Below are 23,188 nucleotides of genomic sequence, written 5' to 3'. Positions count from 1 at the left end.
TGAAGAGACAGATTTATTTTTCATTTTATCGATCCTTCGCTTCCTTCTTGAGCTCTAAGTGGCCAAAAATTGACCGCCTTGCGATCTAATTTTGCCAATGAAGAGACAGATTTATTTTTCATTTTATCGATCCTTCGCTTCCTTCTTGAGCTCTAAGCGGCCAAAAATTGACCGCCTTGACAATTTCGGAGAAAAGTTGATGACGTCGCAAACTCCTAACGAGCGGGTCACCGCTTATCGGGACGCAGACCCAGGTGGTTTTTATTTTAAAAATGGACCTTTAAAAAGATCGTCTTCACAGCTTTGTGGCGTTTACAGAAAATGAAATTAGCGTGGATCAGAAGTCATCTATCCTTTCTCGGAAGCGCACCCAATCAGCATGCTCTTCGACGATTGTGGCGCCCTGATCCTCCAATATCGGTTACTGAGGCAGTCTGTTCATATCGTCTTACTGAAACACTCAGAGATTATTAAATCCACAAATTATCTCCATGAACAACGCTACAGATAAGGGAGTCTATGTTTCAAACCACTCCTGAGTCGCGAGAAAATATAGCGTGAGTTATACAGATCGAATTTGTGTCGCTCTCTCCGTATTCATTCAAGGTATGTGCATCTTTTCGTATCAAGAAATTTTATTGTATCATGTTTCATTTGAATTCTCACCTACACATGTCGCAAATTCTCCATATTATTGAATCAATAGTGACACGCATCATCTCGATAGAGCTGTCTCTCGAGGAAAATCCTTCAAATTCCATCACAACATCTCGTTCTAATTTTACTAGGTGATTGAAATGGATGCCCATGAGGTGTAGTGTATGTTTCAGCCGCTAACGCTCAATAGTTTTCCAGACATTGGCGACGAAAAGCAACAGTAAACCCCAAAATGTGTGCAACCCATACCACAACAATGCAACGTCAGTGATTTTCGTCCTAGCAACGAAGTATAAAGGCCGTTTTACACGGGGCACGGAATTGCGCTGGTTAGAGCTGCATTCATTTCTAAAATGGAGTGGAATTGCGCGAGTGCATGAACGAAATTAGAACAGGGGCTATTTTGCCGGCTCGCATCCACGCATTCTCGCATGTGTTCTAGCAATTCACCGCTTTACACGACGAAATTTTGATTGCGCCTTCGCACGTACGTCAGATTGCGCAATTCCGTGTACCGTGTTAAACGGCCTTAAGGGTCCAATGTTGTTCTACGGGCTGCATAATATAGGCGTTGTCTGTTACTTTCTGTCGCTAATATCTCGAAAACTATTGTGCGTAGGCTGCTGACACTTAAACTAAACCTCATGTGTTAGGGTATGTGGTATTTCCCATCACCTAGCGAAATTAGAACGAGATCTTATGATGATACTTTGAGGGACTTCCCTTCTCAGAGTCTCAGGGCAACATCCACTAATCACTTATCCACTTTTACCTATCCATCGCCGTTGTCATCATAATAGTATATTTTTTTCTTTGATTTCTGAATGCTTTTTATGTTCTTTTCCCCCAATCCCTTTTTGACTTTACTTCTTCGAATTTAGATGAATTGCGACCACCGTAAAATGAAGTACAGTGTAAATTGGTTATTACGGCCACGACCGTAATGTCAACACGGATATAACGTCATTCGTTCATAAGTCCCGCCAAACAGAAAGAAAAAACTTCGGATTTATCGTCAGTAAATTCCAGAACCTCGTATGCAACGTCAACAAATACGACTTCATGCAGTGGCGTAACTAGACATAAGCATAAGCTTTGGGGGGGGAGCCTGGGAGGGCGACCCCCCCTCCCTGGCAACAAAAGGTGTCCGGAAATTTTTTGAAAAATGACATACTTGGAAATTCATTTTTATATCATGGTGTCCCTTAAAATCTAACCTGAAACATATGTGGTTATTACATGTCAAAAATAGACAATAGTTTTAAATATTTTTTTTATTTCTCTGTGTCTTTGGGGGGATCTATCCCCCTCATCGCCCTCCCATAGTTACGCGACTGACTTCATGTGACAAAACCTTCTTATAAATGGATAAAATGAGCTACGTTTGAGACATTGTGCAGCGCAGACAAATTCACCAATCATACACAAGTCTATTTTTCGGTACAGCCTTCCCCCGCATAATATAACACTATTATAATACTGTGCCTTTACATAAACTTTATTCTGTATTAGTAGCATAAAAAACTTCATTTGGATGACTTTTTTTTACATAAAATTTAAATAGCTCAACAACACTATAACTCATAAATTTAGTTTTATTTTCACCAATAATTACATTTAAGCATGTGTTTCATGAAATATCGTTACTCTTTATTTCTCCGGTGTTATTGATTGATTAGTTAAATAAACCTTTAAAGTGTCACTCTGAAATAGCGTCTATAATCGTGTGGCCCCATAAAAGACGTTAGAACCAAGTTATACTGTATAACCGTAAATTATTGGTGATGTTTTTGTCGAATGTGTCCCGCGTACTTACTCAGTTTGTCACCCGACTTCTCGTAAATTGTTTCTTAAGGTGCGTTTACACTATGTAACATGTTACATAAACATGTTTTACGAAAAAGTTACAAATCCGTTAACAAGTTACAAGTGACATTGTGTTAAAAAACAAAAATTCGTGTTATATAGTAAGTTTTTGGTCCCCCGTACGAAGTGGGAAAAGTGTAACATGTTACAGAAAGTAGGTGAGGCGCATGGTGGGGATTGACAGTTGACGGGTGGGCTACGAATGAATCTGTAACATGTTAATTGTGAATTTTTGGTTCCGCTGGACTCTTTTATAAAACATATGTTATGTAAAACAAATTTTACATGTGAATTGTTATATGTAACATGTTTATACCAATTATCTTAACATTCTCTAACAAAAAACTTCAAATATTTGACTAATGGCCAGGTTTTGAGGCAGTTTACTCCAGTGTGTCTAAAAAATGAAGGCTTAAGCTCAGTACTCTTTCTGAGATAATTTTACGCACCTGAGATGCGAATGTAGGTACCGTCCTTATCTATGTATCCCGACAATTGAAAAAAGATAATATTTGTATACAACCGATGTATCGTCCAAAGAATCGCACAGGACATTTACCTTGATATTATCACGGCATGTTACACGAATGTTACAAAAGAGAATCTTGAAGTCGGCATCTGAATTTGTTGTCGCCCAACGCGCTTTTAAATCAGTTTATAAAAGTCGCCACTCGCGTCGCTGACGGACGAAGTGATCTGAGTTTCTCGGGGAAAGAAGGTATAATCCGGGATGTTAGCCGAAATTTATTTACATGATGATGTGACCTATCAAATTCATAAATTTTCAAATGTATTCCTCGCAATTACAAACATTACAGGATGCTTAAAAATGAATGGTGAGGTTCTAAAGCTTTCTTATATTGATATCTTACTTATATTGATATCTCACTTATCTTACTGCTATAAATGATGCATCAATTGGAAGAGCAACTCAAACAGTTTTGTTTGTAGGCAACAATGCACATGTTCGCTCAATATTTCTACCGTCATCCATTTGAGAGCGCCAGTAGGAAAGATTACCAGTGAACAGAAATATTTTTGTGTTTTATAGTTGGCGAAGGCGGAATACGTAGTTACTACGCAACGTGCGTTCCGTATGAAGTTTAGTTGTGATCCTCCAGATGATAAAAACATCCTTGCCTCCACAACCAGCTGACCTTTCCGAATTAGCAAACAGAATCGAGGCAACTGTTGCAACAACTACTCGAGAGAAACTAATCAACGTTTGAGAAGGACTCTCATATTGTCTTGACTTGTGACTAATGGTGAACACATGGAACACTAGTACGCTGTAGCGTAACACTGTTTGAGTTCCTCTTTCATTTTATGTATGATTTATAGCTGTAAGTTAAATGTAATAAATATGAGAAAGCGTGGAAACCCCGCAATTGATTTTGAAACACCTTGTTTAATGTAAAATATTGGAAAAAAGTTGATCGATTTGCACTCATTACCGCGCCGCGGACATTTTTGAAAACCGATTGCACTGCGACCGAAGTGGCAACAGAAATCAGCCTTCATTGAGATGGAATTGGGCCTCCTCTATGTTGTCCCTGATCTGGAGTGTAGCGCTTTGCGGTGCAGAAACGCGGACACTTGGGAAGGAGGACGAGAAAAGAGTGGAGGCATTCGAGATGTGGGTGTGGCGAAGAATGGAGAAGGTGAAGTGGACAGAGAGGAGGTGGAACGATGAAGTGCTGGATATGGTGGGCGAGGAGAGGCAGCTTTTAGATGAGATACGGAGGAGAAAGAAGGTATTAATGGAGCGAGTACTTTAGCGGGGAGGGGATGTTGAAAACAGTGGTAGAGGGTAGAATGTTAGGTAAACGAGGGAGAGGATGGAAAAGAATAGGATTTTTAGATAGAATGAAAGGGAGTAGCCCTTATTGTGCATTGAAGAGGGAAGTGGTTGATGGGGAGGGAGGATTCCAAAATTCTTCTCAAGTACTCAATGGAAACCTACCTTTGTCGTTACCAGTGGCGCAGCGAGGGAAGGGGTTTGGGGGATAACCCCCCACCCCAGAGCTCAGAGAAATTTTAAGTTAAGTCCATTTTACTTAATTGGATTAGTATCACTTGTATGGAATAGTGTTATGATTAATCAAATATCTCTCAGAAAGCCGTAAAACTCGCCATTTTGAACCATTAATCTTAAAACTTTTCTTGACGCCCCCCCGCACCTCTCGCTCACCCTGGCGGGTATGCAATACCCCCCCAATCCTAAGTATTAGTTGCGCCTAAAACCCCCCCCCCCAATTCTTAGCTGCTATCCTGATCGGTATAATACTTAAATAATAATAAGCAGTCCCCTTGAAATATCGGGTAAACCCTATTCCTGTCATCTAATGGCGTCCGATGTTCTTTTCCCATCACAGGAGACAGTTAAAGTGGAGGCAAGGGGAAGCGATTCAAGCCAATCGTATTGACTTCGGCCGCGGCCATGTTTTTCGCACATTTAATCCTGTTCCTGCTCACTCATCTCTCAGTGAATGCCGGTAAGAGGAAGATGTTTAAATTATATTTTTTTTCCATCGAAATTAACTAGGGATTAGTCGATTCCGCTTTTTTTAATACCGATTCCAACTACAGGAGGCGCCGTCGGGCTCCTATCGCGGCGGCGCCTCCCTCCTTTTTCCCACCTTATCCTCCCCCTTCTGTGGTGCAGAGGTGAAAAGCTAGCCCTGCCCTGCCTACCCCGCGAGCCCGGCCTGGAGTCCACTGCCAATGTGTCAATTAAGGCGGCAGTGTCTCGGCGTTCGATAATCTCGTGGTGTCGGATTTTATCGCTTCGAAATATGAGAGCAATGGTACCTACATCGTAAAAATTGCATTGAAAATAGAATTTGTCATTGACCAATACATTCCTTTATATTGACCTCGTATTTTAATAAAGCAATGAAATATTTTAAAAGAACCTCAAGCTTTCATATTTGCATCTTTTATTTAAGACCCACATCTCAAGATTCCATGCCTATAAAAATTACTCATTAATTCCTTTTTTCTCAAAATGGGTGAAATTGCACAATCGTATTGCTAACACTCGCTCATAGCTCTCGTTCGATTAAACTCAAAGAATAAATGTTTCAGAAATTTATAATCGCACATATTCGTCCAATGTTAATTATTTAATGTCATTAAAAATCCATAGTATTTAATAAAATGTCAAAAAGGCACGATGCCCAAGAAAAACCGATTTCATGGTAGCTGCGAAGTGCATCCAAAAACATGGTTGCGTTTCCATGGCTCTGTAACTAAGGAGTCGTGACCCCATGTCTATGGGACGAAAAATGTTTAAAATAGCCTCCCCTGCCACTTGTTGAAGAATTGCAGATTTCTCCTAAAACACCAACTATTTTCCATTTCTTAACAACGTGTGTACTCCGGTACCCTATTGAGATAATAGTTAAGGAAGTTGATGGTGTGGGGCGTTACTTTATGGAATTTTTTCATATTGAATGAGAATTAACCTATATTTTATGTGGAAAAACATAAATTAATTTTCATTCAAATACTTAAGGAAATCCTGGTACACTCCTTGTTCACTACAATTTGACTCGACTAACTAATCACAGCTAAGTAGTTTAAAACTTAAAACTAAAATTTATTGGTTTTCACAGAAACTGAAAATGATGTAACTTGACTTTGCCATTAGCAGAGAAACGATGAAAATTCTCTTGGCATACACCAGTTGCAGGGCAGATAAGTCACGTCTATCGAGAGAAATAATTAATGCCGCAAGTCATCATCATCAGTCAAAATTCCTAAGATTGGTTTGACACAATTCTCCATTCCTTTCTCCTATCCGCTAGCCTTTTCATAGCGACTTATATATTCTCTTTTACATCCTTTATTACCTTTATTATGTAACTCATTCGGGACCGTACCTTGCCCTTCTTCCCCTCCACCTGTCCTTCTACGATTGTCTTCATCAGACCATCATGACGCAAAATGAGGCCAACTTAGTTGTCCCGTCTTCTGCTTAAGGTTTTCAGGAGGCTTCTCTTTTCTACCACTCTTCTTCGGACTACCTCGTTACTTACATGGTCAATCCATTGTATCTTCCTCATTCTTCAGTAGTACCACATTTTGAATGCTTCCACTCTTGACTTCTGTGCTGCTGTCATCGTCCAAGCCTCGCTTTCATAGAGAATCACACTCCATATGTAGCATCTGATGAATTGTTTCCTTACTTCGATGCTTGTATCCTCAGCTGTTCTTTTTGTAGAAAGCCCTCTTTGCCTGGGCCATTCTACTAACAGTTTCTTTCTTGCTTCGTCCATCTTTGGTAATTCGATTTCTCAGGTAAGAAAACCATCTAACCTCTTCAAGCTTTCCTAGGTTAATGTGTCATAGCCTCCTATCATTTGCTGCATACTAATATCTTTGCCTTCTTTTTGTTGACTTTACACTGATATCTGGCCATATTCTTTTCCATTTTTGTCAAAGTCTTCTTCAAATCCTTCTCTGTCTCGGCTATGACTGCTATGTCAACTGCAAATCGCAGCTTAATAATAATTTCACTGTTATATGAACACCCAAGCATTTAATGGATCGTTCCCTTACTTCTATTAAGTCCTGTAAAATTCATTTCACTATTAATACATGATTTGTTCTGTCATTTAAAAAATATCAAATGTGTATTATGTTAGGTAGTTTTAAACTTTATCTAATCCACGACATTGTTCATATTCCGAAAATTATTATTTGTAGATTTGGTCCGAGATATTAGATGCACCGTCGACGGTGATTGTCCTGCCAATGCTTACTGCTACAAAGGAAATTACACCTGCATGTGGCAACTTTCAAGTATGCTGGCAACAAACTTAACGACACGAAAAGCACGTGAGTAAAAAAAAAACGCTTCAGAGAAATATCATCCTGAAGCGGTGCTTCACTGTTGTTCTAAGTTAAAGAGTTGGGATAATAATAGTAGTAATAATAATAATAATACAATTTAATTTATTTATTCATTTAATAAATATGTATGCAAGAAATAATGTTTTATACAATAGTTTAAATTTTCATTTGAAAACGTGTACATTCTGGTCCCGCTAAGCCGAAATTGGCTTGTCAGCAGGTGCCAAATTAAGCAATATAATTTGCGTCTTGTAAAATTACAAAATTAACAATTTCATTAACAGGTGCAATTAAATTATTATGATCTGCATCACGTCAAAAACAAAACAAATTAGACGTAAAAAAAGATTCTTAATAACAAATAAGCATACCGTTATATTAAATACTTTTACACTTCATTATAAACAACCAGTCAACAACCATGTCTTAATTTTTCTTTTAACTTCACTCAACGTTTTTAAACCTTTAAATTCACTCTTTAGATTATTAAACAGTTTAGATACAACAACTTTTAATTGCCTGCAACCCTTATGGGTATAACATCGCGGAATCTCAAACTTTCCTTAAGCCCTCAAATTGATATTACTTTTATAATTTCTCTCATAATAATATTAATAATTAAATGACCTATGCCGTAAATGTAATACAAAGAGTGAGACGATAGAGCACATAATTAGAGAATGTACGAATATAGTTGGTAATGAATACACCATAAGACACAATAATCTATGCAAAATTATTTATTTAGAAATAACATATGTTACCGGATTAAAAGTGGATCATGAACCATATTACCTGTTCACCCCTGCTATAGTTCTGGAAAATGAAAATTACAAATTATACTGGGACAACACAATTTATACAGACAAACCTGTTCAGCATAACAGACCGTACATAATCTGGATTTTAAAAAAAGCAGACCTTTATAATAGAAATAGCAGTTCCAGCTGACCACAACCTTAAGAAGAAATACGAGGAAAAGAAACAAAAATATCAAGTCCTCGCAAGGCAAATAAAAACTATCTGGAAACAGAACGTGATCACCATCATCCCCATAGTAATATCATCAACAGGAATAACACATTAATCACTTAAATTTGGAATTGAACAATTAAAAATTAAAATAAATACAATATATAACATTCAAAAATCTGTAATACTTTATACATGTAGAACAGTAGGAATTGTTTTTAAATGAATTGTAACTTGAGGCAGTGTCTTGGCAAGGCCTGACACTGGCAAACTTCCATGTAAATCTTGTGGAAAAATCATCATCACTGGTCAACAATCCTAGGATTGGTTTGACGCAGCTCTCCACTCAGTTCTTGTGGAAAAATAAATAATAATAATCTTATCCATCATCATTCACAAGAATTTAACTCAAAAGTATAAACTAGAATATGCAGTTCCTTATCATAAATACACACCTAAAACCATCCTTGAAAACGACCAGTGTAAGATTTATTATGACAGATCAATTATCACCGATAAAGCAGTCCATAGCAATACACCTGATCTAGTAGTGCAAGATAAAATTTACAATGAAACGTACTTGATAGACTCTGCCGTACCTAATTCGCATAACATCACGACAGCCTACACCAACAAAATGGAAAAGTATGAAGAACTTAAAGATGAAATTAAGAGATTATGGAAATCAGATGAAGTACACATAATACTAATCATTATCTCTGCCACAGGACTTTTGTGCCTCATTCAATCCATCAAGGTCTTAAAACTATTGGACCGCCGAAAAACTTGTTCATAACAATACAAAGAGCAGCAATTTTAAATACATGTCGGATTGTCAGAAAATTTTTCAACACAGAGTAAAAAGAGGAGAGTGCTTGGTGATACCCGTACCTCACCTAAAACCAGCAAAAATGCTGTAAAACCAAAGAAATAATAATAATTTAAATAAAAGATCGTAGCACTTTTCCACAAATTATTTACAGCGTACAACGCGTTTCGGTTCACAGAATCATCATCTGGTACAAGACACTGCAAAACATTTGAAGATCACCTTTATACGTTTGAGTGAGGGGGTTGGGGAGGATTTGTGTCGTTATTTTACAGTTATGAGTAGAGTCCTCCATCCAGCGCGGGTTCCTCACATCCCGTTGTTGTATCTTTTCCCACTCTCTCCAATCTGCACGCCTGTTCCCACCCCCTTCTTCAAAGATATCAAATGCTACGATTTCCATTAATTAAACGAGGATGTGGCGATTAAACTTAATGCTGTAATTTGAAATCCCGCAAAACCTCGGGAGTCTCACCATGACTCGACGTTAAGTGCACATATACTCCCAATTTCAAGCACCAGCATCGGGTCATACTCTTATCAATCGATTTATTACGTCAATACTCGCGTCGAGGAAAACATAAAATAATAATAGACTAATAATTTACGCGCGCACCGAAAAAGCACGTAAAGAATGAGGAAATAAAATTTAGATCGGTCACTACATCAGAAGAGTGTCTCTACATCTCGAGAATATTTCATCTCATAATTGTTTAAAATATCAATTTGATTAAATTTATGCTAATTTGTAATGATTTTAGACCCGATTAAAGTATTTAAAGCAATTGTGATTTGATCTTGCACACCCATCGCTCAATATTTTTCTCCCATGACGAATATAGTTATTTTATTTTAAAAATTCCAACCAACCTTTTCACTGTTAGCGCATATTGCATAGTAATTAAAATATTTGGTATTACTATTTATTTTAAAATTTCCAATATTTTCTCAATATATTTCATTTTCTTTAACTATTAAATTTTTGTTTAAGTCACAATGTTTTCTCAATTTTTGTCGCAGCTTTTAACGTTTTTATTGAACTTCGTGTGAATTCTTTATGCATTTTTAGATACCATCCTCATAACTTTGAAATATTAATGCTTTCCTTTAATTTTTTTCATTTTCAGTGGTTGGACAAGACTGCACAAGCAATGACGATTGCATTGAGGACGCGTATTGCTATACTGGTTGGGATAACTATGTCTGCGAGTGCCAGAGAGGGTTAAGAAAAAACTCTGATGGAAGTAAATGCCTTTCGAGTAAGTATATCTCATGCACACGACTCCTTGCGAGCTAACTCAGTGGGTTAGTCAGGAATTTCGTTCTTAAGGTCCAGATCCGGGAGGGAAAAGTTTTGGAAGACAGGAAACTAAGTGTAGGGTTGGTTTTAAACTAACTTTAACACCTTTCAAAACCGAAATAAACTTCATTTTTCGAAGAATATTTTGTGAATTCATGGTTTTTCAATATTTTCTTTTCTTTTATGAAGCAAAGTAGTTGGGTTTTATTTTTCGTGGGGGGGGTCCGGACCCCGCGGCAGTGCTGGGAAAATTGCAGGCCTCCCCGGTATTCCTCTTATTTGAAATAAAAAGTACCGCTCCAAATATTCCTTAGGTGCAAAATACAAAGTACCTTTGACTTGGATATTTGAAAAACAAACTACAAAATTTTTATGTTAAATTCCTTTTAAAATACAGAAACATTAATTTGTATGGAAACTAAGACATATTAAAAAATATAGCCTGCCTTGCCACGTTATGGATATTTTCAGACATAAAGATAATGTTTCTCGGGTTTTACATCTGTTGATGTTCTCCATGTCTCCCGATGCGACGCGACGTTTCGAGCAGCGACTTACTGTTCATACTCAGGGAATCTTCTGAATGCCGTTCCTCGAAGATTGTTTCAGTAGCCAATGGCCACCACTACTAATGCTGTCAAAAATAATAATTAAATTAAAATTGACTTTTGTTTGCGTGTCTAGTGTTGTGTGTTGTTTGTGGGAAGAGACATGCTTAAAAATCTAAGTGACTGTTCGTAAAACTTGAACAACTAAAACTAAGAAAAATAAATAAAAACAATAACAGGAACAAATTGAATTATGGCTTAACTATTTATTTTTATTTTCAACAGCCTTTTTCAATTTTTTTTGTTTAGGTTACATTCCTTTCCGTTTTTGATGTTTTTGATATTTTTTGGGGATTTTTTGAAGATTTTCAATTTTTTCTTTTGTTATTCAACGTATCTTTTGTTAAAGGCTTTTTATTTTTTTATAAAAAAAGAATTGGAGAAGGTGAGACAAAGGAAAGACTCATAGACGAGTGATATGTTTAGGCAGTGGATGTGTATTTGGAAAATTTTCGTCGTAATTCCATTTCGTAAGTTCTAGCAACACGTATCCCAAAATTTGGCCGGTCTGAGTTAATACTGCTAACACAGATAACAGACTATACAATTCAAGCAAACAAAAAAAGCTCTTTGTTTGCAATGGTATACTTTTTTCAGTTTTATGGTATTTTGGTTTCCAATTTCAATGAAAATTATAAACAAAATCGTTTTTTTGCTCTCCTGAAAAGTTGCTATTTTTGGGATACGTTTTGTTAGAACTTAGCCATCCATGTGCTCAGTTAATACTACACATGCAGTGATAAATGAGGTGTCATTTTGAACGTTGAATCAGCGGCTCCTGACGGAAAATACAATCTCAAATTTCACTAAATACCCATCAATTTAACTTAAAAGTTTCGTTTTTTCCGTGTCGATTACTCGTTTGAGGTATATCAACTCCGCAGCCATTTTTTTTATCCTAAACTTTAAAAAGTTCAAAAAACGTTAAATCTTTAACGAAACTAAAGAAACATAACATCAGCAAGCAAAAATAATTTAATTCATATGTTTTGTATATTTTTGCAAGAAAAAGAAAGTACTTTCTGACATACCTTCTTCTCTATTTAAAACCCAATTGCATCGTTTCCTTAGCATACTTAATCCGTTAAAGCGTGAAGTAAGACATTTTCAAAAGAGTTATCTAGTAATGGTAAATTACAATAATCGTACACATTTTACGCGATATATAATCACTTAACTATGGAGATGCTCGAAGTTTCGAGCAGTTGGGAAGTGACGTCACCCACCCTCCACCTATCCTTACTAAGAGGCAGTTACCATAGATCTTGTATAGCTAGATGGAGCATGACGTCATGGACATGGAGAGAGGAATAAGCCAGGGCTTGGTCACGTGACTTTTGGCAGATCTCGACAAGGCTTCACGGATGCACATGGTTCACTCGTGTTGTGCCTAAGGTTGCAAAGAATGATTTTAAAAAGGAAGCGGCATATCTTTACAAAGGTGAGATAATCTGAATTCAAAGTCAATACACCATATACCTTTATGTGCGTCAATTATTCAGAGAATAGCATTGAGAGGTTTAATTATATTTGGTGAGGAATGTATAAAAGACCTCACTTACTCGTCTGTCTGACTATTATCACTTGGCGGATTTTCTTTTTACTCATTTTTTTAAATAAACTCATACGTTTTCATTATTTTTTCCACGCACAACAGTTTTCCTAGTGACCAAGAACTTAAAAAGAAGTGAATAATTGCATTGAAAAGGGATGGGCTCGGTATATTCCATACTTTATATGTTAGTTGAATAAAAACTTTAGCTGAAAGTTTTTCACGTATGATTTCGCTTCTTCTTCTGCGGACTGTGAAATCGGTGCCAGTTACTATCATGGTGGTATTACGTCTTAAAAACCGTCAAGCATAGAACTCCACTACAAGTCGAAGGGGTCTACCGAATTCCTTGCCAGACCGGTGGGAATAATTACATCGGCGAAACTGGCAGATCGGTCAAAGCACGCCTGGAGGAGAACGAAAGAACAATAGGGTGGTTTCCTTCATCAAAGAAAAAGAAAGGCATTGATTGCGATTCGTTACCCACCATTAGTGTATTCATAATATACAAATCCTTTGGTTTTAGAAATACCGGTTTAGACGAGTGGCAATGGTCCATTTTTATCCTCATTTGAAAAAGGCCAGATTGGTGCCCGAGCGATGCCACTCCACGTGACATCACAGGGACCTAGTTTCTATAAGAGTAGACAGGAGTTATGCATCGTCTGAGATTACCAATGAGTGCATGAGGCGCAGAGCTCAGGGAAACATATCTTAATAATCAATCCTTATTTAAGTCAAGCGCTATCAGCTAGCAAGGTACTCAGCTACCCGCTAGCAGCCTTCGTCGTATCAGCGCTCAACCTCGCCTCAATGTCACCTCACAGGGCGGCAGCGGGAACCAGAAATACGTCACAAGGAGAGATTTCCCGGCATTCATACTTACCCGTCGCGTTTTCGCGCGCTTGATTATTCTCACTTTTCATTTAATCGCGAAAAATAGATGTCATCATTTAAAAATCTAAAAGCGTGAAATACGTACACCAGGAGTAATAATCTTTCGATTTAGGCAAAAAAAAATAATAGGAAACCACCCTATTCGACTGGGGCGGTCAGCGAAGATCGCGGTAGCCGAACACGCAGCGTTTGGCCACACAATCGACCGAGAAGCAAAAATTGTTGCCCAAGTAAAAGTTTTTAAACAGAGGCTCGTCAGAGAAGCCATAGAAATATCCAAAGAGGAGAAGAACAATTTCAGCAGGGGCACCGACCTTCGAAAACCAACAGCAACAAATCGGTACCTGCACGCTTTATCTCACCATCACCCATATAAATGGAGTGGTCAGCACCTTGATTCACCGCTCCTACACGATAAGTGACCAGAACAACTTTGCCGAAGAGAGACGGAAGCTAGAGGCCATTTTACGGGGAAATGGATTCGACGACAGAGTTTTCTCTCGCACATTTAATAATGTCATAAAAAAGAACGAAATAAAAAACAACACCGCAGAAGCCGCGAATTCATCCACAAATGACCTCTGCGACCAGAAGAAAGCCTTCCGGCCATACATTAAGGGGACGACTGACGTAATAGGAAATATCCTACGAAAATTCCAGATAAGGACGATCTTCTCGCCTCACATGCAGATAAAATATCTCCTAAACACCGTCAAGGATAGAACTCCACTATAAGTGGAAGGGGTCTACCAAATTCCTTGCCAGACCTGCGGGAAGAACTATATCGGCGAAACAGGCAGGTCAGTCAAAACACGCCTTGAAGAGCACGCAAGAGCGATTCGGCAGGGACAATCAACCAAGTCCGCGGTAGCCGAACACGCAGCGCTTGGCCACACAATAGACCTTAATTGGAAGCCAAAATCCTTGCAAAAGTTGAAGGTTTTAAATAGAGACTCGTCCGAGAATCTATTGAAATATGCAAAGAAGAAAAGAACAATTTTAACAGGGATACCGGCATTAAAATTAGCCGTACATGGCAACCCGTCATCAGCAAAAACAATGCACAACCTACTCCTCCAACCTCCCGCTCCCCTCCCCCCACCACCTGAGACGGATACCTATTAATATGAATTTAAGTTCCCAACTCTTCAGAATCCATGCGACCAGCATGGGTCGGGAAACGTCGGGGCCACCCAAAACTTAATGCGGATGCACAGGCCAAAAGTCTTTATTCAACATGACGAGTACCCGCGAAAGTTTTAACGAAAAAAAAAGATTTAAATGTAAGTTATTTATAGTTAACATCAATTAAAATTTAACTATCAGTCGTTCACTTTGTTTCGTAGTTTCAGGATGTAATGGTGTGAACAAATTTGTTGGTACGAGTCTATCGTGGTCACGTGCTGATGGTGTTTTGTTTTCGCAGGTGGCCTAGTGGGGAAGTTGTGCACGGAGGACTCCGACTGCGGTTGGGGCGAAAGGTGCGCCGATGACGGCAAGTGCGGCTGCGACGCGTCCCACGCACTCCCCGCTCCCCCAAACAACGAATCATGCAAAGCCCGTGAGTACAAATTTCCCTCAAATTAATATAAAAATTAATTTTTAAACATAAATAACGTTTTTATCACAAATTAAAAATAATGAAGTAAATTTTTTACGAGCCTGACAGTGTCTCTAAATGAATTGCTTCATATAGAACGAAAAAGGCGGCCGCATACTCCCCAATAACACTCAATTTATAGTTAACATCAATTAAAATTTAACTATCAGTCGTTCACTTTGTTTCGTAGTTTCAGGATGTAATGGTGTGAACAAATTTGTTGGTACGATTCTTGACTACTCTCATTTTTTGTATGATCCCAGTGCCGCCATCGGATGTTGGTTTCCATCCTTTATTTAACTTAAATTTTTAATTTATAATTCCGAAAAACAATCGAGATACTGTTAAAATCATTATAAAAGCGTTAGAATATTGCATTGTCATATGGTTTTCAAATCCTGAAAATTTCATATCCTCGGCTTGATAGCTAAACGAAAGTGGATTAAAATTGAGTTGAGAGATTTTACCCGGACAAGATGATAAAAATGATGGCAGACACGACAGTTTATCTTCGCCGTGATACTGAAACCGTCCGCGGCGTTGCGCCACCAGTCCATATGACACTACTAACAAAAGAGTTCTATGGCTTGAGCATCGTAATGTTCCAAATAAAATAAATTCATGTCCAGTAACAATAAACACGTATCACCAAACAACTACTGGAACTACCACCACGCACATGGAATATTCGATAATTGATACAAGTAAGTATCGGCCAACTATCGGCCGATTTTCGAAGTAGAGTTCCGAGGATACCAAGCAAACTACCTTGGAAAACCACGTTGACAAATCATTGGCCTTGTTGAGTATTTTCTGGTTTATCTTGTTATTTTGTTAGTATTGAGCTATCATAGCGACTTAAGTAATGTATTTTCTGCGCTCCAGATTATGTGTAATACCTTTTAGTTGATTGATTTTAGATTGAATTTCCAGGCCAAAGGTTCCCTTTATTTGTAAAGCTTAATCTCGTTTGATAAACCGAAAGCTGCCACAAAAACCAAAACCGACTTGAGACATACTATATGTTACTATGTACGACACTGGATTTTTTTTCCAATAATTGTTGATGATTTGAGGTTGAACTTTGTGAAAGCGATTCATTATGAAAAATGAAAAAGAGGAAACTTTGTGCTTTCACACGAAATATTTATTCCCACATTTACACGACCATGGATTCAACGTAAGACGTCATCATCGGGTGAACTCTACAGAGGTCCATCACATCAATATACCAGGCTTGGAGAGGGATGGAGGAATGGCCATTTTCCGGTAGTCCGCAGCCGCGTTTTTAGCAAAGTTAACAAAAATCGTTATTTTTCATCACGCGGTTTCAAGACGTACTCGATTGCTTGATTGGCAGGAAGACGATGAAAATAATCATTTTTTGATGATCGGATTGATTGATTGATTTTCAAACTGCAGTCAGAGCGGTCACTTTTCGGGTGGGAGACCCCCCGCTGCGCTGGTGGGGTCGATGAGACGGTCCTGCGTGGGTGAACTCGTCGAGGATAGGGTCCCGGATTAGCGACCCTTCTGAGGGTGTACCACGCCAATTGTTGAAGTACCTGCGCCATGTGCCGGGTCTACACTAGTAACTTAAGTGACTACTTAAATTGGCTCTGTACTTAAGTTGGTAGTGTAGGTGTCACCAGCTTCATTTAAGTACACCTCCACTTAAGTCATCTTAGAACCCAACTTAAATTGCGTTGGCAACTGTTTCCGCACGGTTGAAGCCCTTCAAGTGGTCTAAATGGCACATAATACCCATCTCACTTCTGAATCATCCCGTTGATTATGTTCTAAGTTGTGCTGTATTCCATGATGCGGTTATTGAGCGTTCTATTTCGTTAGTTAATTTCTAGTGTTGGGGTTATTAATTCGACGAATTTATTTTGTGGTGTTTCTCATCTTATTGTTGGTTTTATTTCCGTGAAAACTAATTGCTATGCCTGTTGCTCACGGTGAAACTCGATTTATAAAACTTAGAAACGTTTTAAGGAATTTTAAGACTGACAATGAGACGACGGCAGAGGATCCGGTAAAACAGTTTATTTTCCACGGTGTCATAATCGAAAATAACGTAAACGAATGCACTCAGTAACTTCCCACACACTGTTATTGAAACTATTGCATAGGGCTTTAATTTTAGTCCTAGGGATGCCGAGGGAGATAAGATGTGGCGATTTCATTAAACGTGGGAGGAATTAATGGTTGAAATTTAACATCAATGGTTTTAATAAAGCAGTGGAATTTGACTAGCAATAAGTTTTTTGTTTACGTCATGAATATGTCATTCCACGAAGTCACGCCAGTCATGCTTAGTAATTCTAAATTCCTCTGGCTCCATCACCTCTCGCCATTTAGCGTTCCCTTAGGAACTGAAATCGGTATTTCCTTTTAACCTTCTAAATCCAAAATGGTTAATTCACGGAGTTTGGAAGTTTATTTCAAATAACAGTCGCTTTGGATCAAAGAATCACTAATTGCTCTCCTAGACCTTCACCTGTCAACATAACTGTTTCCCGATATAGACAATCACGGTGCTGAAGTCGACTTAAAGCTCAAGTGTAGCTACCGCACCACATTTAAGATTATATTTAAGTGAAGTCACTTAAGTTAAGTCTGTAGTGTAGACAAGGCAATGGTCCCACGAAACGCATTTTAACCTTTTCGCCGCATGTGAGGATAAGGGTTTCGGAGATTAAACAGCAGCGAAAGGGTTAAACCTCCCACTCCTTTTTCCGTGTTTTTCTTTCCGTTCATTTTGTGGTTTCATGCCCTGTGTACAGTACAGACTTAACTGAAGTGACTTCACTTAAGTCTTATCTTAAGTGTGGTGCGGTGGCTACACTTGAGCTTTAAGTCGACTTCAGCGCCGTGATTGCCTATATCGGGAAAGAGTTATGTTGACAGATGAAGACCTAGGATAGCAATTAGTGATTCTGTGATCCTAAGCCATGGGTATTTGAAATGAACTTCCAAACTCCGTGAATTAACCATTTTGGATTTAGAAGATTAAAAGAAAAGACCGATTTCAGTCCCTGAGCAAACGCTATTTGGCGAGAGGTGATGAAGCGGGTTTCACCGTGAGCAACAGGCATAAGAATTAGCTTCCACGGAAAGAAAACCAATAATTAGATAAAAAAAACTCCACAAATAAATTCGTCGATTTAATAACCCCAGAACTAGAAAGTTAACTAACGAAATAGAACGCTCAATAACCACATTATGGAATACAGCACAACTTAGAACATAACTAATCAACGGGATGAGTCAGGGGTGGAATGGGTATTATCATATGCCATTTGCAACAATTGAAGAGAGTCAACCGTGGGGAAACAGTTGCCTACGCAATTTAACTGTGGGTTCTAAGTGACTTAAGTGGAGGTGTACTTAAAGGCAGCTGGTGACACCTACACTGCCACCTTAAATAGAGAGCCAACTAAGTGGCCACTTAAGGTACTAGTGTAGACCCAGCATCAGTACATTTTCTTAAGAAACATATCATAATCTGCTTTTAAATTGAGACGTGCAGAACTCAAAATGTAGATTGCCAATGTCTTCTGTCTTCTCAGAACAATTTATTTATCCTGAATAATCGGCTCAATTTTACGTTTTCAGTTTTACAAGAGCGTTGCGATAGCGATGGAGACTGCTTCAATAAATACGCCTACTGTGAAGTTGGCTATTCCTGTGAGTGTATTAATGGATATGAAATACAATACGGATCCTGCAGAGGTGGTGAGTACTATTGGTCTATGCTTTGCTCTAAGCAAAATAAATTAGTATCGAAATAATCTCTACCGCCTCAGGCTCACAATAGGGTGGTTTCCTATTGTTTTTTATTGCCTCAATCGAAAGATTATTACTCCTGGAGTATGCATTTCAAGCTCTTAGATTTTCGAATGATGATATCTATTTTTCGCGATTAAACGAAAATGAAAATTTTCAAGCGCGCGAAAACGCGACGGCTAAGTAGGAATGATGGGAAAAAGTCCGTTTGACGTATTTCTGGTTCCAGCTGTCGCCCTGTGAGGTGACCTTGGGGCTTTGAGCTCTGATACGACGCAGGCTACCAACAGGTAGCAGAGTACACAGCTAGCAGGTAGCGCTTAGCTTAAATAAGGATTATTATTACCCTATCGAACGAAGGAAACTTTCCGAACTTAGGTAATTTTAATGAGTGATTATTAAGAGATGCTTGCCTGAGCTCTGTGCCTCATGTATGCATTGGTAATTTCAGACGATGTAAAACTCCTATCTACTCGTATAGATAGAAACTAGGTCCCTGTGACGTCACGTGTAGTGGCATCGCATGGGCGCCAATCTGGCCTTTTTCAAATGAGGTTAAAATTGACCATTGCCATTCGTCTAAACCGGTATTTCTAAAACCAAATAATTTGTATATTATGAATACACTAATGGTGGGCAAGGAATCGCAATCAATGCATTTAGTTTTCTTTGATGTAGGAAACTACCCTATTGTCGAAGTTCATTTTATCGTAAATGGAAAGAAAAACTTTAGTAAAATTTATATCGCATACTTAGAGGCCACGCGGCGTTGCTCGGGAAGGGTAGTACCAGGATAAGTGGGAAACTTGGATATTATGATCATTTATATAGGATTTTTATTTTCCCCTACGACCACGTTTACCGGGCAGGATGACCAACCGTAGAGTTCGTGTGACTTGACGGAACAAACAGTACATAATGAGGAAACAAGGTAAAGGACGCGTAGGATGCAACCGAAAGTAGCACTACGGGGTTTGGGAGCGTGAGATGCACATAAGTGCTAACTTTGATCCGTGCATCCGTATGGAAATGCATAGCGGGCAGACAAACAGGGACTTAAGGTACCTGTAGATGACGCAGCAGCGTTAAAACTAGGGATGGACGGATCCTGGATTTTTTTCGGATCCGGATTCGAATCGGATCCTTGATTTTCGGAGCCGGATCTTTCCTATCGGATATTTTCGGATCCAAATGTATTTTCAAATTCCTGACGTTGAAATTCTCCCGATGATTGTTCATTCTCTTGGGAAGGGTCACACTGTGTGCCAGTCGTATTTTGCCTTTTTTATTCTCCACGGCAGAAATCCTCCTATGTAACCTCTGCTAGAGCTTTCAAACAAAACTTTTCATGAGTAGGGCAAGAATCGCATGCGACTGCGCATTCGAAGATAAAATCGGAACTATTTCCACCCTTATTGGTTGGGATTATGGGGTTGCATTCACTGAAGCAATTATTTTAAATTTCGTATCCAGATTCGATGTCTTCCGTGACTTTGGATCCGATGTATCCGATGAAGGGCAATATCTGCGGATGCTTGTATCAGAGGTATCCGATCCGACCATACCTAGTTAAAATCAGTTGAAACAGAAAATAAATTGTTGGTAAATACATTTTTTACATTTAAAACGTATTCCTTTTCATTTACGATTAATATCTACGCTTTAATTGCGTGTTGCTGCGTTCATAGAGGCTCCTCATCTACATATACATAATACCCTGCGATCCACCTCTAGGCTCAGCGGAATTCTGTTTTCCGATGCGAATTTCTTTGTCCGCCATATTGATCAACCGCGTGTTTAGTGTATTTCCTTGAATGTGGGTGTAGAATTAATCGACAATCTTGTTATAATCCGAGGATAATGTGATATTCTTAAGGCACAAAGGTACCCGAAAATATGGTTCGCTCAGACGACGGACATCTGCTGCTGGGATACTTCACCGGGAGCACACCCAAATGATATTAGGGGATAAACAGGAGCTATGCTATGGTTACCAAGAAATTACGGGTTGATGTAATTGGTATAGTGCATATTTGTCGCAATATTCCCATAGTATCCACATATTTGCTGTGTGAATTTATCCGTATGTCGCTGATTAAAACGTGTGTTGTGCTTCGAAAATATTCGTTAGCCGTGCAGATTTAAGTATTTACTTACAGATGCATAATCAAAATTGACTAAGTAGATTATTTGCACCAAAATTGTGGGTGATGTAATGTTCTGAGTATCATATTTATTTCACTGTTCTTCGTTGATTTAAATCTGCAAAATATCATTTCATTACGTATCGTTCCACTTAAAATGCCGTCCTCGGAGGCGGCGGGGTAAAGTCCTTGTCTGCCAAGCCGTATGTCGCGGGTTGGAGTCCCGCCTGGGTTGGTTGCCCGGTGTTTTTCAACGCCCGGTTCAACGGTGTTTTTTTTTATTTATATTGCTTCCCCAATTTGTATAGAGAAGTATCGGGACTCCTTTACTAAAAGTTTCTTTTCTTCAAATTGGATGTCGTTGCCAGGTTCCGACCATGCATGTTCGGCGATGGCGGGGAGTTGAAATGGTTCGAGCGACCAATAAACTTTTAGCAAAGATCTGCAATTGACCGCGAGTGTACCCCGTTTCCGGATGCCTAGATACATCGCTATCTCAGGCCGGCAAAACAATCGAAGTCCAGATCATTCGGTGCACCTAGAGTAATTAAAAGTTCTAAAATAGGGTAGTTTCCTTCATCAAAGAAAACGAAAGGCATTCATTGCGATTCGTTACCCACCATAAGTGTATTCATAATATACAAATTATTTGGTTTTAGAAATCTCAGTTTAGACGAATGGCAATGATCAATTTTATCCTCATTTGAAAAAGAACAGATTGGCGCCCATGCGATGCCACTGCACGTGACGTCACAGAGACCTAGTTTCTATACGAGTAGATAGGAGTTTTACATCGTCTGAGGTTACCAATGCATGCATGAGGCACAGAGCTCAGGGAAACATGTCTTAATAATCGCCTTTTAAAACTGGCTAAGGTCGGAAAGTTTTCTTCGTTTGATAAGGTATTAATAATCCTTATTTAATGCAAGCACTACCAGCTAGCAGGGCACTCTGCAACCTGCTAGCATCCTGCGTCGTATCAGCGCTCAAAGCCTCGCCCCAAGGTCAACTCACTTGCGGCAGTGGGAACCAGAACGAGGTCACACGGACTTTTCCCGGCATTCATACTTACCCGTCGCATTTTCGCGCGCTTGAAAATTTTGGCTTTTCATTTAATCGCGAAAAATAGATATCGTAATTTAAAAATCTAAAAGAGTGAAATACTACTACAGGAGTAATAATCTTTCGGTTTAGGCAATAAAAAATTATAGGAAATCACCCTATTAAAGTCATACCTTAATGCTCAGTCATAAAGAAGAGTCAAATGATTCTGGTAAACCTTTATGTTCCAGCGTACTTCAGTCGGTGCGATAATAATCGTGACTGCGCAGATCCCGCTGCAGTGTGTCGATTAGTGTCGGGCGGCTTCCGGTGTGTTTGCAGAGACGGCTACCATTTTGACGAAGAGAAGGGTGCTTGCAATTCCGGTCAGTATCAGTATCAGTCAGTAAGTAACCTGCGGTGAAATATTTTTAAGAGAACCATTATTCTTGTTTTTTCACTCTGACAATTTATTTTCGCCCGCATAGCTCATCATTAATGTTTCATTGGAGTAATGAAAAATAATAATAATAAAGTTTTAACGCAAGTTTTTTTTAAACCTATTACAGGGTCCTGTAGCCTTGACATATCTACGCTACGAATATTTCTGCTCCTATCCATGGCTGTGCTCACAAAGTCCTTTTCGTCATTTTGACGTTAAAATCCTACAAATGCAGTGGAAGTTGTGTGCAATGGAAGTATTTTCCACACAACAATCACAAATCTCATTTTACAGATATGTTACTATGGTGCATTTTTTCTGGCTGTAGAGTTTTCTAAGACCATGGGTGATTCATGCACACATATATTGGATATACCAGCAAACTACGAGAAGGCTGTGGCTAGAATATCTTAAATAATGATCTTTATACTCACAGGATTGATTGAATATTAGTTTTTATGCTCCGATGTTGTCCCATCTTTACAGAGGGGCTCACAATACATTTCCATGCAAGGATGGTGATCACAGCACCAGAATAAAATTTAAAAAATGAGCAATGTATAACAAATAAAATTCTTTTTTGGGTCTTGGGGATGCTTTATGTATCACTGCCACGGACGGCTTCCAAAGA

At 38.8% G+C, this 23,188-nt stretch overlaps 1 protein-coding gene across 1 annotated transcript; it reads left to right on the top strand.

Moving 5' to 3' along the window:
• Positions 1-522: 522 nt before the first annotated feature.
• On the top strand, positions 523-23,168 carry LOC124163833 (neurogenic locus notch homolog protein 1-like). The gene is made up of 8 exons (XM_046540935.1): positions 523-606; positions 4,899-5,018; positions 7,234-7,365; positions 10,309-10,440; positions 14,965-15,099; positions 18,760-18,879; positions 22,367-22,501; positions 22,685-23,168. Exons 2-8 carry the CDS (start codon positions 4,964-4,966, stop codon positions 22,768-22,770), a joined length of 795 nt encoding a protein of 264 aa, XP_046396891.1. The 5' UTR covers positions 523-606; positions 4,899-4,963; the 3' UTR covers positions 22,771-23,168.
• Positions 23,169-23,188: the final 20 nt, after the last annotated feature.

This window comes from Ischnura elegans, chromosome 8 (assembly GCF_921293095.1).
Source record: "Ischnura elegans chromosome 8, ioIscEleg1.1, whole genome shotgun sequence".
NCBI lineage: Eukaryota > Metazoa > Arthropoda > Insecta > Odonata > Coenagrionidae > Ischnura > Ischnura elegans.
Note: the sequence above shows the minus strand (reverse complement) of the source record. Positions and strands in the feature narration are given on the sequence as shown.

Excerpts from the sequence above, each read along its gene's own strand:
- LOC124163833 (XM_046540935.1), top strand. The coding sequence starts at position 4,964 with ATGTTTTTCGCACATTTAATCCTGTTCCTGCTCACTCATCTCTCAGTG. Across the intron at positions 15,100-18,759 it reads CAACGAATCATGCAAAGCCC|TTTTACAAGAGCGTTGCGAT; the intron begins GTGAGTACAAAT and ends TTACGTTTTCAG. Across the intron at positions 22,502-22,684 it reads GAAGGGTGCTTGCAATTCCG|GGTCCTGTAGCCTTGACATA; the intron begins GTCAGTATCAGT and ends AACCTATTACAG.